This window comes from Salminus brasiliensis, chromosome 13 (assembly GCF_030463535.1).
Source record: "Salminus brasiliensis chromosome 13, fSalBra1.hap2, whole genome shotgun sequence".
NCBI classification, from domain to species: domain Eukaryota; kingdom Metazoa; phylum Chordata; class Actinopteri; order Characiformes; family Bryconidae; genus Salminus; species Salminus brasiliensis.
In genome coordinates, this window is record NC_132890.1 from 7,636,388 (window position 1) to 7,655,565 (window position 19,178).

Below are 19,178 nucleotides of genomic sequence, written 5' to 3' on the forward strand. Positions count from 1 at the left end.
TCCTCACACAGCATGGAGGGCTGCAACGCAAGTACTGAGGTGGATTACAGGAGATCTGCAGTACTCACATGCGACTGGCAGAATCCAAAGCGTTCCATTCGGGTGCAGCAGGGTAGGAGAGAAGAGAACACAGTGGAGCAAATTAATCACACACATGCTTTCACACACACACACACACACATGCACTGTACCTGAGAAAACTCTCACCAAACTCCATGAAAGCCCTCCTGCTCTTGATTTAGGAGTACCTTTTGGCACTGCAGGCTGTAAAGTGTAAAGCTTTGTGGGCCTTGATGGTTTCCCTATTATGCACTTGCTGGGTTCTTGCTCCAGATATGAGGCCTTATACGTATTGTATTTATTTCAGGGTTCCTTTCATACTTTGATGCCTCTCTTACTTGAAGGTTGATAACGGTTGGGGAAAGACGTTCATAAAACAGTCCTGTACTAAATGAGATTCCGAAGAAAAGGGCATCGTTATGGCCACTAAAAGCTCTTGTGTTTCATTAAGCTAATTCAATTCCAAAGCAGGACTGATGCAGTCTCTAGAACGACATGCAAATCGCACTAATGAATGCATTAGCTCTTATGTAATGACACAACAGGCTGCCCACACCCGCACACTGTGTGTATACACACAAATATAAATGTTAATACACTGGTGTAAGCATATGTCTTTTAAAATATTACATTTAGACATCACATTTTTGCAGAAATCGAAACTAGGACTGCACTGATATTGGAAATATGGGCCAGAATGCAATAGAATTTGCAATTAAGTGTTTGGTACATAGAACTAACATATTGTGAACCTCCAACACTATTGTTTCTCCAGCAGAATCGAAACAGGGTGAAAAAATTAGACCAATTTCTAACCCCTGAAACTGTTACGTAAGTGATGTGACTTCTTACACACACAGGGTGTCTCAAAAGTAAGAACCATCTATATAAGATAAGAAAAATAGTTTGGCTGATGGAGATCCAATTTTAGACATAAGGAAACATGGCCTAGCAGCTTTCCCCCTTTACCCACAGCTTGTGTCTGAACCTGGATCACTGTCTACCAAACCGTTTTCACTTTATATGGGTGTTTCTTTACTTTTAAGACACCCTGTATTTACGGCCCAAAAGTGCATAAACCCAGCCCACTAGAGACAGCCCTGCTAACCTAGGCACTAAAACGTAACAGCGATTACAATCAGTTTTCTGATACAATCTTTGCCATGACTGCCAGACTCTGCTAGATATCAGAAAACAGATGCTATGCAAAGCAAACCTTGTGACCCCAGTTTTGCCTGAGGCCTGATCTGGAGAAGGGCGAGTTACAAGCAGGGTGTGAGGAAGCGAGTGGGTATCCATGCTAGGCTAAAAGCTAACCCTAGCCGATCAGCTTTGCCATCTTCTCAGCTAGCTAAACTCATACCACACCGACTGGATAGCAGCACTATCTTGGGATAGTCCTAATCACAGAAAAAAATTTTGACAATGTTTTTGCTATAGTCCGTGAGTCTGTGTGAGCTGTCACTGTGATGTGAACCAGCCAATCAGAGCAGAGCTCAATATATTATTCAGAAGTCCACCATAAAAGGAAAAACAGCATTATAGTTTCAGTCTGAGGCAAAATAACAGGGTTGTAAATACTTGTAAAACCGTATCTGGGCCCAAATAGGCATCACATACTTACTCTTTATACACCAAAAAACAAATTAATATAATACATGTATTCTACAGCATCTTTAATATACATCAATATTTATAAAATATATAAACATAGGCTACATCGACCATTATCCATATAAATGCAGTAAAATAAAAAAAAATGCAGCCACCACTTGCGCCATTTAAACCAGTGGTTTACAAATTTAAACCACTGTTAATTTGAGGCCCAACTTGTAGTATGTAGTGTCACTGTCACCTATCTTTGAGCAATTATCTGCACATGCTGGTATTTAGCGTGTGGCCCTAATCAGAACCAAGTGCGTTTGCTTTACTGTATACATTGTAGCAACACTTACAGTAAACAAGAAAACTCAATTCCAAAGATAAACCCAAGAAAATTGGAAAATCCAGCAACAGCATCCACTAAGCCTCTTCATCTTCAGCATACGTGGCCTTCAACCGAGATCGCTCTCTAATGCTGATTCTATTTTTTCATCTTTCATAATTAATTACAGGCTCTGTTAACTCTGAGTACATGATTATCCTGAGAAGCCCTCGCTAAGCAGTTTTCAGTGAGTGGCCGAGAAAGGTCTATCTGCAGAGCTGCAGTACCGCGCTCTCAGCTCAGTGCACTCGGCTCCGTTCTGTCAGCTCTGGATTTGGTCAAGGGTCAAGAGGCTTGCCATGCGCACCATCTAGAACGCGGGAGAGGTCATAATCGTAATGGTTCTGATGGACGCAGCATGGCAGCATGAGAACTGGCTGGAGTTTTGATGTCATGGTGGAGCATTGAATCAGATTGCACAAACCTGCACATTAAAAATGATGGATCTCCAAGGGTTCTCAGGAAAGACCACAGTTCTATAGAAGCTTTTCATGTCTGAATGGCTATTTGCATGATGAAAGGGTTCTTCAGACTGATGGAGAATGTGTCGTATATGGTTTCACGTAGCACCAGAAAGGGTTCTGCTACTGTTAAGATGTCAAGCTTGTAACATTAGCAGAACCCTTTCTGGTGGTATTCAGAACCATTTTCGGAACGTTTCTGTATAAAACCATATACAGGTTCTCCATTGATCTGAGGAACCATTAAACCAAGAACCATGTAAGCATGGTATGGTTCGACAGTCACATGAAAAACGAAGTACACCCTCTCTGACTTCCATGGTTTTACTTTTCAATTCATCTGGGAGCTGGAAAGTGAGCAGAGCTTCCAGCTGGTAGAGTGTGACTGCGTGGCATTCCCCAACAGGATGAGGTGCTACCCTGCTGCAAGTGATTATCGCACATGGCCTGGACAGTGGAGTACTGAGCATTCATCTGTCACATCATGTTGTGCACTTTAACAGCTTTAGTATGCATTCTCTGCCCAAAAATGAAGAATCATGGTCATAGAGGGTCGATCTGTAATTATTGTTCAAATGTTTGTGGACACCCATTCAATTGAATGCATTCAGCTACTTGAAGTTGCACCTATTGCTGACACTGATGTGCACACACTCAGCTTGTCTAGTCCCTGTAGAAAAGTACTGCCAATAGAATAGGACTCTCTGGAGCAGATAAACATGAACCTATTTGCACCATGACTGCAATGCCAGGTGTGGGCTAGAGGGGTACAAAGCCCCCCAGCATTGAGCTGTAGAGCAGTGGAACTGTGCTCTCTGTAATGATGGTGTTGGTGCTCCTTCAAAATCGAGTAGAAAGCCTTAAGAGAGAGATGAGTCCTCCAACAGAAGCAGGATGTTTTTTTTTTTATATCCTTGATTTTAGAAGAAACAATGATTCAGCAGGTGTCCCAATACTTTTTTTGTCTATTTCGTGTACCAACAATAATAAATAAACTGTATAAGATAAATGCTCATGGCTATTTGTGTGGGGCTGAGGAGTTCATTCTGCACAGGCAAGGATAGTTTCTTGACCAGTGGATGGTCTCACTCAGGGGTCCCAAAGGTTAACAGTAGCTAGCACTACCCTTTCAGCTGATTTTACGTTTGCAGTCTCTTAGAGCCCTCATGAGGTTCTTCTCAGTCTGAGGCCTCCAGAAACTTGTACAAGAGGTGTGTAGAATGTGTATTTGAAAAAAGAAGAAGAGAAGACTGTGTTATGCAGCTTTCAGAGCCCATGGAGACTCATATGTGTGGTGCAAATGCCTACATTCATTCAAATGCAATTAACTCAGAAGCACGCTGAGGTCTTGGACACCGTAGCCATGGGTAACACAGGGTAAAGGGGATTCAAACACTGATTTCCCAAGTAAATATAATTACCATAATAAAACTGTGAGATTATCATTCACTGCTCGTTCCTCGATCTTTGCTCAGGTCCTGATGTGGAAGGGAGGCCGTGTGTGCACACAGAGGTTTAAAGTATTACAGTAGCAGCTTTTCTTTTAACAGATGGAGCTTCACAGCTTGCTCTTTCTCACTGAATCTGACCACTCTGCTCGGAACAGCTTACGCCTCAGTCCAGAAGAAGCAAGGGGAATCTGTCCAGAGGGGAATACAGCTGGGGTGAATTAGGGGATGAGAATTGGGTGTCCTCCCTGGGTTCCCATGCCAGAAAAAGAAAGACACTCCCACCTCGGTTTTCCCCTGGGAAGTCACGTGAAGCATTGTGAAGGGCATTCTGTTTATCAAAAGGATCAAGGGAAGTTCCTTTCCTGTATTAAGATGCATTGAGGTTAATTGCTAAATCCCACAACTTCAGCTAGCGTTAAATAGTCACGTGTGGTCATTCTATCTGCATCTGCACTGGCAGACTGTAAATGATTTTGGAAAATGGAAAGACCGACTGTCGGCTCATCTTCATAACTATTCACTAAGAGTAGCTTAACTTATAGGGGTCAGTTAGGTTAGCTATCTAGCATGCTAACTGCTAGTGACGATACATGTTTTCAAATGCTCAAGGCCGGGGTGTTCAGTTATTGCATTTTGTAACTTGTGCTTCCTTTGGAATCTCAGCACAGCTTAGCCGCAAGAATTCACAGCAAAAATACATGGGATCTATGGCAAAATAGAAAAAATGCTATAGGATATAATGAGGTCTTAAGGGTGGCAGAAATGCAGCTCTTTGTTCATTAAATAGTACGTAAGTGTGTGACTTTGGTTGCTGTTTTACAAGCCTATTTACCACCCCGTTATACTTTGCTGAAACACACTGATTACCCTTCTACAGAGGGCCCCTTGAAAAATGATAAGCTCTACTTTTATTGGCTGGTTTATGTCACCATGATGGCTCACAGAAGCCGCATAGCATACCATAACATAGCCTAGCATTGTCTAGCATTGTTTTTAGACCTGTCATAAGAACTCTTTAGAATTATTTTCGAGTCCAGGATATTGTTGTTGTCCTCTCTGGGTCTTCACAGTGTCCAGTCGGCCTAGTGTGTGCTTAGCCAGCTGAAGAGATTGTATGAAAGTCTAGTAGGGTTACCTTTGAGCAAATATGCCCCATCAATACAGCTCACCCTAAGGTGACCATCACCATCCTAAGGTGATGATACCCTTTAGGTATTATCTAGACCCTATGGGCAGTGTAGAACCCCTTGTTAAACCCCTTCTGGTCCCAACACTGACACAAACTTCCCAATTGGGCTAACCATACAGACCCACATGGGCATGTTATCCCCAACACTAGCTAGCAGGACTAACCTCACCCTGATAGCAGAGCAGTCTGGTGTATCATGGCTGATGTTGGAATTTTTGACTTTCCACACCTCAGAGCTCGATCTCCATTTTTGTAGTTTTGTAGTTTTTGACATAATTGGCAGTTTTTCGGTACATTGTGATCAAATCTTTTCATGAATGGACCAATAGAAATGCTCCAAAAGGACTTTAGGAAGAATTGCTTAGAGCCACAAATGACGCAGGTCCGAAGTTCGGGAATGCGGTGGGGAAGGGACTGGGAAAAGGAACTGGAAGTAGGTGCCTGTCATCAATTTGACAGTAACATCAGCAGATCCTGCACTCCTCTTGCTCTGCTTTCCCACTGCCTTCCAAAGATTCCTCAACGGTTGCTATGGAAGTGTGCTGTCCGCACGCTGGGTCAAGCTTGTTTTTTATGCTGCTGGACACACAAGCGAGCAGCTGTGCTATCGATCGGTCCGGACAATACAAGGAACAAAAAAAACCCTCTGGGAACTTTTCTTTGGGAGCTGCGAGTTTATTGAAGATGGGATGAGCTCCTGCGGAGGAGAGAGGAACAGTGGAGAAGGGAGGGAAGGAGGCAGCATGGACTGATGGAAAATACAGACAAAAGTAATAGAGATGGAAGGAGGGAGAAAAAGTTTGAGTGAAGGAGGAGGAAGAGGAGAGCACTCAGAGAGAGAGAGAGAGAGAGAAAGAGAGAGAGAGAAGCGCCATGAGGAGTTTAGAGTGATCAAGGCTAGCTGCAGGGTGCAGGGGAGGTGCTGGGTTGCCGTGGCACTTGATCGCAGGAGAGGTGGTACGCTGCTTCGCTGCTTCGCTGTTTACTGTACACACACACACACACACACACACACACATACACACACTCACACACCCACCAGTGCCTGTTTGAACAAACACAAACACACAGTCGCACATTCGCGTGAGCTCTCTCTTCTTTCTTCTCAGTCATTAAAGGCCCGCAGAGAGCAGCCCACTGGGAGATGCTCACCTATTTCTATCAGTTCTCATTAGGAGCAGAGAGAACATGAAAGAGAAGCGGGCTGCCGCCACTGTCTGAGTACGACAGAGAGGAGGGGTTTCAAACACCCCCTACTCCACACTCACAGTTCAGCCGAGATGGGGAGGAGAGGAGGAAACCGTACACACACACATACACACACACACACACACACACACATACACACACATCCCTAATATACTCCAAGCTGAACTGGAACTTGTGTGCCTAGCAGTGAAAGAGTTCGTGCTCAAATTTAGACCTGGGTTCTTCTCAAAGCTGTTCTAGTGCATAACGCCAAGAAGATCTTAATCAGAGGAGATTATCTGAGCTTGACTTTGGATAAGAAGCTTCTGCGAAGCACTTGTTGGTTGGGAGTGACGCTTTGAAAGGCCCTCAGGAGTGCTGGAGATGCGCAGAAAAGGCCAGGACAAACCAAAGGAGATGTCAAGAATACAGAAAGGGCTGGACTATGTGACCATGCACTGTAGCTTTGAATTCTCTGCTATTTTTCATCTATGTACAATGCATGGTCAAAAGTATTGGGACACCTGCTCATTTCTTTAGGGGCCTATAGACAGATACACAATACAATACACACAACTGGACACACAAAGAGGCACTGTGGACGTGGTCAGCACAGCTCTGTGGATTTGGCTGCATGGTGGTTTAGTTGTAGATGAGTATCTCAGAGGTCTATATTTTAGAGGTGGGTGATTTGGAATTACTATTATTTACACTAGATGGACAAAAGTATTGGGACACCTGCTCATTCATCAGTTTTTTTTTATAAATTAAGGGTATAAAACAGAGTTTAATCTGCTTTTGTTGGAGTAACTGTCTCTACTGTCCAGGGAAGAGGGATATCTACTAGACTTTAGAGGAGTATTGCTGTGAGGATTTGATTACATTCAGTTATAAGAGCGTTAGCAAGGTCAGGCCGTTGGATGATCATCACCCCACCTCATCCCCAACTACCCAACTCATCCCAAAACTATTGGATGGAGCACCATGACCATCATTTCCACTGTTCCACAGCTTAATACTGGGGGGCTTTATACCCCTCTACCCCACGCCTGTTGGTGCCAGTAGGTTCATGTATATCTGCTTCAGAGTGACTGGAGCAGATATACATGATAGACATGCTGGTCTAGTGATCTAGTAGCCTGGTCCTTAAACTTTTAATGGCCGACATATTTTACTATTATTTAACTGTTTCCTCAAGGCTAATGCACTGAGGCATACACACACATTCACATATTCACACACACACACACACACACACACACACACACACACACACACACACAGAGCTGTGCCCCTCACATTTATCAGCAGAAGGTCAGAGCTGGATGTGTAATGGCAATCAACAGCAGAGGCAGGTCCATTCTGATTGTCCACAGACAAGGATGGTAATTAGGACAGCAGTGGAACTGAGCGCCACTGACCTTGTCCGTGCTCGGCTGCGCTGATGACACAGCCCCGGCTGCAGCCACGTCCACACACACACACACACACACACACACACACACACACACTCACTCTTACTCACTCACTTACTTATCAACTCTCCAGCAGTACAGAACAATGTTGCAATTAGTCCATCTGATTGGCTAAAGCGTTTGGAAATCAGCTGAAGGTGTGAAGGGGGAATTTGGAATGATTAATAATCGGACACTGATTGGGAAGAGAATTGGAGAAAAGTAAAACTGTGGAAAACAACTTTTCCTGCGCAGAAGCAAAGAGCTGCTAAGGAGTGACGCGCTATTTTATATTTAAAAATATATTTTTTATTTAACAGCTCATTATAACCTTCTGCCAGAGAGGTTGGGTAGAAGCACATTTACACTCCACACTATATGGGCAAAAACATCTTGACACACCTGCTTATTCATAATTTCTACCGAAAGCAAGGGTATTAAAGTAACTGCATCCTGCTTTTGTTGGAGTATCCACCTCTACTGTCCAGGGAAGAATGCTTTCTACTACTTTTACTAGAGGATTTTATTGCATTCAGCAGCGAAAAGAGCAATAGTACAATCAGCGTGTTGGATGATCGCCATCCCATCTCATCCCCAAATCTCCAACTCATTCCAAAAGTACTGGCTGGAGCACCATCAACATCATTCTAGAGAACACAGTTCTTCCACTGCACCACAGCTCAATGCTGGGGGGGGGGGTTATACCCCTCTAGTCCACACCTGGCATTAGGCATGGTGCAATAGGTTCATGTTTATCTGCTCCAGAAAGTCCTATTCTATTGGCAATACTTCTCTACAGGGACTAGACAGGTTGTGTGTGTGTGCATCTTGCATAAGCATTCCAGCAATGGGTGTAACTTTAAGTAGCTGAATGCATTCATTAGACAGGGTGTCCACAAACATTTGGGCAAACAGTGTATAAGGATGCAGATTGAATATGGGGGCAGCCATGGCCTAAAGGTGAGGGAAGTGGGTGACTGGTTTGATTCCCTTGACTGGTAGGAAGTGGCGGCGGCAGGAGTGAAGGAACATCCACCGTTAAGGTGCCCTTGAGCTAGGCAATAACCCATCCCTGAAATGGGCACTGCCTGTATACACTTGTGTGTGTGTGTGTGTGTGTTCATCACCACAGATGGATTAAATACAGAGGCTGAACTTTGTTGTACTGCTGTAATAAAGGGTTAACGGCCCCACAGCCTGAAGAAGGAACGGCAGGAGTGGGATAGCCTCCCTGTTACGAAAGTGCATCCTGACAGATGAGCACGCCCCGTGTTAAATCTCTCATAATCCCATGCAAGTCGTGTAACGGCAAGCGTGAAATTGGGGCAAATCTGCCCTTTATTTCTTTCCCCTCCTTAATGCCCTCTTATCAGCATGGATTTCACATTAGCAGGATCCATAGGGAAGCATTAAAATGGAAAGATGCTGGAATAACACAATGCACCCCACACTCCAGGCTGTTATCATCCTTGGGAGAACAGCCATGATCGAGGTATCGAACAACGGAGTGGCAGCAAGCGCTTCCTTCGGAACCTTTCGAACACAGTTAACACAATCAATTAGTCTAAATGAACAAGGCCCCAGGTAGACACATACTGAGAGAACAGGCTCTACACCTGCCAATGCTTTCACAAGCCTTTTCTGCTCAGGTTCAGAAGCTAACGGCATAATAAATAGAGCAAAACTCTAAAAAAGCGAGAGAGAAGATTTACAACTAATATCCTTTTGAATCTGGTCTGAAAACGTTCACTGTAGCCTTTCTGTCAGCTTCAACCAGTCTGGACAATCCCTGTTGACCTCTCTCATCAACAAGGAACTTCTATCGGCAGAACTGACCCACTCACTAGGAATTTAACCCACCCACTCGCTAGGACTGCCCCTATCACTTGCAATGCTCATGATACTAGGAGGGTAAGGACAAGCACATGCCTCCTTCGATACATGTGAAATCAGCCACTGTCTCTTGTTGAACTGCTGCCAGCATCACTAGGCAGTGGATCCCCAGCACTGGATCCCCAGTTCCCCAGCTCAGAGCATGATGGCCATTTGTGCTCTATCAGGCTCAGGTTGCTGATGGCGAAAGAGCATGACCCGGGATTTGTACTCGCAAGCCACTTTATCCAAAAGAAACATTTTCAAAAATGGAGAAAATAGTTTTTTGTGCAACAGCGATGATATACTGTTTTACTGACAAACAACTGATATAAATTGATAAAAAATATACTTTGTGCATTAATTATTTGTATGTCATATTAGGAATTTTAGTGGTAGAATTTACGAGTAATAATGATATAATCATATAATTATTGTCTATTATTAACAAACAATTAGGCAATGGTTAAGTTAGCTTTTTTTATACTTTTTAGTATAAAGAGTTACCACAACATTCAACACTAGGACTAGGACATCAGGCCTTTTTCAGCAACTGTTCTTGAAAAGAAACTGTCTTTTTAAAACCCACTAAGACAGTTTTCACAAATTCAGATTCTGACATTCACATTTTCTTATTTGGTATTTGCCAAATTTACAAGCACATTGAGATCCATCATTATTAGAGCAAACACAGTGTATTTGCCAGTGTTAAATCAACAATGTTTGTGTCTAATTACCACTGTGAGCTTTAAAGGTAACACTAACAGTGTTGATTTAACCCTGGCAAATTTGCAGTGTTGCAGCACATCAGGAATCACTGTAGAGACATCAAGAGCAGTCCCCCGCCTCCCCATCCCCTCCCATATATGTAGACCATATATGTCCAATAAAGCAGACCGGCCTGAGTGACCAGTCTGAAGTGGACTGCTGTATCGTCTCGGATGTGCGAGGCGACGGGGTCAAGGACGATAAATAGAGGGCAGGTGAGGAGAGGGCAAGAGTGACGTGTGGATTGATGAGGGCGGTGCTGGAGGTTCGTGAAATCCGCTGCTGACTAATAGAAAGAGAAAGCGGGCAAGAAGGACAAGAGAAATAGAATAATGGAGTAGGCCAGGCTCAAAAGACCACTGGCTAGAAAGGTGAACTTTGCCATACACTACTGCTATACTTCATTGACACTGCCCGAGACAGGGGAAAACAGCTCGGGCTGGAGGATCTGACATACACGGCCGAAAAATAAAAGAACTCTTCCTGAGGCAGGAACTTAGTGAGGCATGAACCCAACACACTCCGTACTCTCCGCCAGGCAGATCAAACCAGGAAAGGCTCGGTGATCTCGGCCTATTTTAACATAAAATTGTCCATTTCCTTTCTCTGTGTTTGCTCTGCGGTTCCTCTTCAATGAGGAAGACAAAAGCTAAAATCATGAAAAATGAATAGGTGCCTCATGTTGGTCACGCAGCGTGCGGGCAGGCCGGTTTTCATCCGTGCAGAAAATCCATTTCGCCTCGTCTCCAACGCATAGCTGCAGCGTCAGATGAAATAGCCTAGATTAGCCTGCCTTCACATGCAGGGTCAATGTAGGGAGATCAAGAGACGCGAGTGATTCACACAGAATGAGAAAGGGGGAGTGCTGAAGACAGAAAAGGAGTATATTAAACGGAGACCATGTTTACACCTGGTCGCTTCACCTGATCAGACTTCAGCCACATGCATTTACACTTGGGAGTCAAATGCATCCCCGGTTAGACCAAAATCCGATTGCTGTGTGGGAGTTATTACTGGTGTTTATCACAGGGAGGGGTTTTGTTTGTCGAATGCTTCTTGGAGAGACTGATGGGTTTACACTGCTATAACATAAACGGCTCAAAAGCGTCTCAGATCAGACCACCGATCGGATAAATCTGATCCTCAAGACATATGAAGTGAGCAGGTGTAAACAGGGTCAAAGAAAGACAGGCTGAAAGAGAACAAGCGTAGCAGAAAGATGGAGACATAGAGAGAGAGCAGAGATGGCACAGTGATAAAGAAAGAAAGGGGAGAATTATTGAGAAAGAGAGAGAGAGAGAGAGAGAGAGAGAGAGAGAGGGGGGGGGGGGGGAGAGAGAGAGTCAAGAGTGTGTAAGAGAAAGTAAGACAACAAGCACATTTGACTCAGAAGTAGACAAAGGCCCCGTTCACACCCTGCCATTAACAAGCGTCCTGGGTGATCCGATCACAAGCGGTCACAGGAGACAGTCATGGCAGTCATGCTACAGAGATACATACAGATAGGCCCCGTTTACACCTGGTCACTTCATGTGTCTTGAGTATCAGGATTATACCTGGATCAGTCCGAGGACTTTTTTAAACCAGAGCCAAATCTGATCACTCAAACCACTTCAGGAGATGATCTGATCTGAGACGACTTTGAGCCACATTATTTAGCATCCCTCAACCTTAACATCCCTTAACATTCCACAACCAAAACCCCTCATTTAACATTTGCGGCATTTAGCAGACGCTCTTATCCAGTGTTTTGCTATTTACCCAAGAAAAACCTCAGCTAGTTAGAATAGACTAATACTTCAAAGATACCTTTAAGCTTTAGACATTACTAAGCACAAGTCAATAAGGTGACCATAGTACTCTGCTATTCGTCCAAGTATTCTCTAAAGAGGTGGGTCTTCAGACAGCGAGCGACTCTGCCGTCGGACACCCAGGGGAAGCTCGTTCCACCACTTTGGTGCCAGGACAGAAAAGAGCCTGGACGCTTGTCTTCCGTGGATCTTAAAGGATGGCGGGTCGAGCCGAGCCGTACTTGAAGCTGGAAGAGCTCTTGGTGCGGATCGGCTTTTGACCTTTGCCATCAAGTACAGAGGGGCTGGTCTGTTCTTGGCTTTGTAGGCCAGCGTCAGGGTTTTGAATCTGATGTGGGCAGCAGCTACAGGAAGCCAGTCAAGAGAACGCAGCAGTGGAGAGACATGGCTGAATTTAGGGACACTGAAGACGACCCGTGCCGCTGCATTCTGGATGAGTTGCAGGGGCCTGTTGGGGCGCATAGGAAGACCAGCCAGAAGAGAGTTGCAGTAGTCAAGTCTCGAAGTGACGAGAGACTTAACGAGCACCTGGACGACTCTCTAGAGAGGAAGGGTGGAATTCTCCGGATGTTGTACAGGAGAAATCTGCAGGACCGAGTTACGTTTGCAACATGACTTGAGAACAATAACTGATCAGCCATGACTACACCAAGGCTTCGAGCTTCTGTAGAAGGAGTGGCCAGTGAGTTCTCAAAGGAGATGGCAAGATCGTTTTTAAGTCCAGCAGTTCCCGGGATGTACAGCAGCTCTGTCTTGCTGGGGTTGAGTTTGAAAAACAACCTGAACACCAGTAATAATCGCAACACAACAAGCCAATTTGCATATTCCGTCCCACACAGCAACCGGAGACGCAAAAGCATGTGGCTAAAATCTGATGGAGATACAATCTGGATACTAGTCACATGAAGTGACCAGGTGTAACAGGGGCCACAGGGGTAGAGAGAGAGTAAAAAAAAAGAAAGAGAGAGAGAGAGAGTTTTAGAAAGTGAAAGGTTGAACAGGGGTCACTCTCATCAGAGTCCCGCTGAGCTGCTCAGCGAGCTCCTCCTCTGTACTAATCCACATGTAACACAGAGGAGCTCCTCAGAATGGGCGTTATTGACCATTTTACTTCTGGTATTCCGCCTGCGTTCGGAACCACAACAGCCCAGAGAAACGGCGTGTCAAGTGTTTTATGCACCTCAATGCAATGGAGCATGTTTTCCTCTGAGAAATGATACACAGAGGCTGTGCTACACCCCATAAAACCCAACAGCACCCTAACTGCAGTCATTTAACCACTGTAAAACTATAAAAGCTCAATGCAGCACCACAGCAGCTGAAGCAAACACACTTCTGTGGGCATTCCCAGTACAATCACCATGCTCCACTATTGATTTCCCATTACGTGTCTAGTGGAACTAGATGCAGACAGTCACTACATCATGGAAGTAAACTAGGGCAACGATTGTGAATTCATGTTAAACTACGAAGCAAGAGCATCTTAACCTAATTAAACTCAGGTAATCAGCATAAACCATAACACAGCAAGGCTTATTACTCACTAAGGCATATTAATGTACAAACTGGTGGGGCAGTTCTTTGGTAATAGAACTTTGTAATAACACGTTTGGCCCGACAGCAGGACATAAGCTTTTTAAGTTTTTTTTTTCTTTTAGCTCTGCTTGTATTGACTGGTTAACGGCAATGGTGTCAGCTCACAGCAGCCACATAGCAAAGCACAGCCTAGCGTACCATAGCATAGCTTTGTCTTTGGCACTGTAACAAGAACATTGTAATTTCCAAGATAGTGTTGCTGTCCTGTCATTGTGTCCTCTCAGTGCAATGTGTTGTTAGCAAGTTAAAAAAGACTGTAGCTGGTAAGCTTTTAGCCTTGTCCCCACTCGTCCACCCGGGTTTGGACTTCTCGAATCTTACAGATATAAAAATTAGCTGGTGCTTTCCCTTCTGATGTGAGTTTAGCTCCAGTTAGGTTCAGCTATGGTAGTCCAGTTTGATTTTAAAGGAGTGGACGATGGAGAGAAGAGGTTGTAAGTGGCTGGCATTAGCAGGAATCCCTGTTTGCTTTGTTGCAGGCCAAGTTTGAGCCCCCCTTCTGCGGACGCTGCTTACAGGAAAGGTCTGATTTTCGTAGCTGCCCCTATCCTGATGACTGGCAAGTTTAAAAAATGCCATATTCTCCCAAAGTGGCTGTTGCTTTTTACTGTGTTGCAGCTTTACTTGGGGAACGGCTTTCGCTAGTAGACTGGGAGTGGGAGGCACTGTATATCAAAAATGTCAGTTTAACAGGAGCAGAACAAAACCTTCTTAACTTTCAATGAAAGTCCATCTAAAAAAGATTGTATTACCTGTTGCAACTGGTCCATTCATCATGAAATTCTGACATAATGTAAAGAACAACTGTGATACATAAAGTATAAATACTTATTGTGTAACTTATTAGGTAACTTTCATGATCATGTGCCAACTTTTGAAGATTTCCAGACTATATTTACTTAAAATATACTTCTAAATAATTCCTTAAACCTCCACTATATAGACAGAGTATTGGGACAAACCTCTTAACCATTGAATTAAGGTGTTTCATGCAGTCCCTTTGCCACAGGTGTGTAAAATCAAGAACCCAGCCATGCAGTCTGCCTTTCCACACATAAGAAACAAAAGAATGGGTGTTTCTAAAGAGCTCACTGAATTCCAGTGTGGTTGAGAGTGGTATTATTGAGACGTGGCAGCATTTAGGATCCACAGAGAGCAACTCAGCCACCAAGTGTCAAACCATGTAAAGTTACAGAGTGCTGTGCTGAGGCACATAAAAGAGCTTCAAACTTGCTATTAGAGCTGCGAAGGGGGGACAAGTACATATTAATGCCTATGGACTTAGAATAGGATGTCAGAAAAGCTACTGTAGGTGTACCGTGTAGACGTCCCAATATCTTTGTCCATATGGTATATTCAATCCTAAGCTCTTGTAAGTTTGGGCAGGTATTTAGGCAGGTATTAAAAGTGTCTCATGAAACAAAGGAATTAATGACTGAGAGAATATGATCACACGTGGCTGTTGCTGTTCTTGCATCGTCGACAGAACCAGCTTTAGCACTGTCATGAATGAGCTACTTAGCCAGCTAGCTTTACATCACTATATTATATATAGTTTAATCAGTGACTGTAGAGCCTCACAACACATCACGGACTGCGTGTGCCGGTTATAACACACATGATTGGATGAGCCAGTGCTTTGTTGTGCGCATTGGCAGGTATCTCACTATTTGCAGATGGGTATACTGTATCCGTATACAGTGAGTCATTCTCTTCAGAGGTGGGTATGTGCTGTATACCTGCATACATGCACCGCTACACTAGTGGGAGCCACCATTATTAGCACTCAGCGTTCAACTGATGCAATCGCCTCTGTACCCTCCGAGAAAAACACCTTTTAAGTAATTCCAGCTACCCTTTCACTGTCCCCTCAAGGGGCCCGGCATCACAGGACAACATTACAAACCATTACAACAATTGCCTGCCCATGCGTCTGTCACACCATGAAACCTGGCTACGGCACTGAGGTGCCTCTTCCCCTTCAGTGCTTTTCTACATTACCCCATATGTATGCAGCTCAGCGGCTGCTGATGCTTTTTTCATTTTCTCCTTCATCCCTTCCGCTGTGCTCCAGGCAACCAAACTGCATAATAGGGATGATCCTGCACGTGTGTCATACATGACCTGCACGTATATTACACAGCCAGTACGGTACTGACGCAGCAGTGCATTAACCTTTCTTCATACACTCGGATGTGTGCAGTCAGACAAGCATGCACACATATAAGAACCTCTTATTGAGTCTTGTACTCATTCTTTAAATGTCTAATTAATCTGACCAGAAATTAAACAGATGTTGTTGCCTCTTCAAAAGCAAATTCAAAAGAACCAAAACAGAGCTTGAAAACAGGCCAATTCCTAACCTCCTTAGCATAAATCGTTTTATATATTTACACATTACATAATTACACAAACTTCGTCCACTAGCGAAGGCCCTAGTCAAAGCTGGTGAAGCGCTAAAACATGCTGCCGACTTCAGAAGAATATGGCGGTGTTGATTCTGGAGAGCAGCTCATCACCTCTGGAATCTGCTAGCTATGGGAATACAGGTCACTATATAAACGAGGCCAAGTGACCGCAGCTTTCCCTGTGCCATTATCCTCAGAAGCACAGATAACTTGCTCATGTGGGGCCTGTGTGGTTAGCCCACCTGGGAACCAGTAAGTTTTGGCCATGGGATACCCGCTGGCTCCACAAATGGATGCCCACTAGGGTCAGTGATGGGACCAGGAGGGGTTATACACTGCACATGGGGCCTAGATGGGAAACACTACTGGGTCCCAGTAACAACACATGTACAAACCTACTCAAAACCCAGCGAAATGCTGGGGTAGAAAACAGAGAGCTACACTTGGCTAAACGCTAACTGGCCAAATGGCTTTTACCATCTTCACATCTTCACTTTCCATCTTCTGTTTTTTTTTTTTTCGGAAAAAAACAAAACAAAACAAAACAAAAAAAAACTGGACTACCTCAGCTGAACCAAACTGGAGCTAAACTCACATCAGAAAGAAAAGTACCAGATATTTTTTACCAGAAAGCCAAACCTGGGGAAGCAAGTGGGGGGGAAGGCTAAAGTCTAGCTTGCTACAATTGCTTCAGCTTGCTAACAGCACATTGCACTGAGAGGACACAATGAGAGGACAGGAACACTATCCATTAAGACTCTGGAATAATTACAGTGTTTTTAGTTGCTATAACGGGCTATTCTCATATTCTCATGCATTCTCTCTATGGCATCTTTTAGGCTGGTATATGTAAATAAACTGTGTTCTTATTGGCTGCCTTGTTCAATATGCAATCCAGGCTATAATCACTCCTCACAGCCATAATGGGAACGTGCTGAATAATCTACAAATAGAATATAGTTATAAATGTTTAGTCAATATATAAACTACATGGACCGTGGAGTGACTAAGGGTACCTTCTGAATCATACATTAACTGTCATACTAAAAAAATGTCGAAAAATGTGGTTTTCCATGATTTGAACACTTTTACGGTATCAAGCATGCTATGAATGGCTCTCATTAAAGACTAAAGACCTGGAGCAGTATGTCTAAAGCAATAAATCGGACAAGGCATAGCCCTGCTTTTAGATGGTGTTCCTGAGAGAAGCATTAGTTCGGAAAGCGTCAGCTTGGTTCTCATTTCTTTCTCCCCTTATTCGCTCTAATAGCTATGACACTGGCCAAGAGGGCCTGCAGCAAAGAAGAGAAATATTCAATGTGACTCAAATGAGGCTGATTTTACTATTATTATTTCATTATTTATTTTTTCAGGAGGTGACCTGATTATAACAGCACCCTCTGGTTCGAGGATTTAAAGCCATGTGGCAGTAGTCATTGAAGTCAACTGAACCAATCGGCTCATATTAGGTTAAAAAACTTGGAAAGCAAAACAAAATAATAACACATGACTCTGTAAATGACCTTTAATACTGAAAACATCTGGACTGTCCAATTTACTGAAAAAGGTGTGCACCCACAGATATAGTCGGAGGTTTACGTATGCTCATCATGGACATTAATGGAATGGAAATGTTCAATCAATGACCTTTCAATGATTTCTTTGACCTTTTTTTTTGGGGGGGGGGGGGGGGGGGGCAGAATGAGTGACAACATACATCTTTAATAGAACAAAACAATTTGGTGCACAAATGCCATGGAAGCTACTGGAACACCAGTGTCACTGTTTACAGCCCAATAACCTTTACATCTCCATCTACTGAGAGGCTGCCAAGAAAGTGGCCACGGGCAAAGATACTGGACCAACTGTTAAGCAAGGTGGTGGGAGCACCTTGCGTTGGGGCTGTTTTGCTGCCAGGGGAATTGGTATATTGCAAATATAAAGTAAATGGACTAATAAAGAAGGTGCAATGCTAATTAATATCACAATTCATTTAACATTTGACCTCAATTACGATTAGGGAACAATTATGTAAGCTGCTGGAGTTGTTATGTTGGCGTGGTGTTTCAGTTCTCCTCCATGTTGCTTCCATGCTGGAGACTAGACAAGGTGGAGTCATGGGACTACACAAATTAAAATAATCTAAATAACCACCATGGGCAAGATTGAGGTTCTGAATTTCAGTTTTGATTAATTTTTGATTAATTGCCCAAGCCTAAGATGTAGGACTATCTAGTTATGGAACATGACTGGTTCCAACTTGGTGTTCCAACAGAACAGTGACCCAATGAGCCACTGATATTGTGGAATAGACGTTCCAGGCTAACATTAAGCTTTTTAAAAGGCCTTCCCAAAATCCTGACCTCAACCTAATTGAAAATATGGGAGCTTTGCTTAAAAGTTGGGTCTGTGCCAGAAAACCAACACATTTAACTGAACCGAAGCAATTCAGTGTAGAAAATTTATCGAATATCCCACCAAACGAATTCTGCCCGAAGCTTGTTGATGGCGATCAAAAGTGTCTGGTCAATTTGCAAAAGGATATTTAACCACATATTAGGTGTGCTGGGTGTATTTCTTTGAGCCTGTATGTACAGACATGACCACCCATCCAAACAAATGTGTATATTGTTGCTCATTCTGCCCCAGGAAAGGACAGTTTAAAAACCCAACACTGCCATGATTATTGTCCATTATCAGTGCATGTAAACCCCCAACCACAACTGTATCAAAAGCTCTAACAATAAGCAATGGAAACCAGCAGTCGGTATTAGTCGCTCATGCTGGAGGAATGTCGTAGGCTGTGTGTGAGTCACACTTACCTTTCCAATGGACCTGGGGAACGGGGCACGCTGGTTTTCAGGCACAAACATGGGCGGCACCAGCAGCGACCTTTTTGTCCTGTATGGTGCTATATCTCCAAGACCCATAATCTC

The 19,178-nt window shown here is 43.8% G+C and overlaps 1 protein-coding gene across 1 annotated transcript in view; it reads right to left on the reverse strand.

Annotated features, from left to right (window-relative positions):
* Nucleotides 1–19,178, reverse strand: part of cdh13 (cadherin 13, H-cadherin (heart)) — a 487,795-nt gene that overhangs the window by 265,144 nt on the left and 203,473 nt on the right. The window contains exon 4 of the mRNA XM_072694879.1: nucleotides 19,059–19,178. Coding sequence (XP_072550980.1) covers nucleotides 19,059–19,178 — 120 coding nt within the window. The remainder of the gene's footprint in view (nucleotides 1–19,058) is intronic.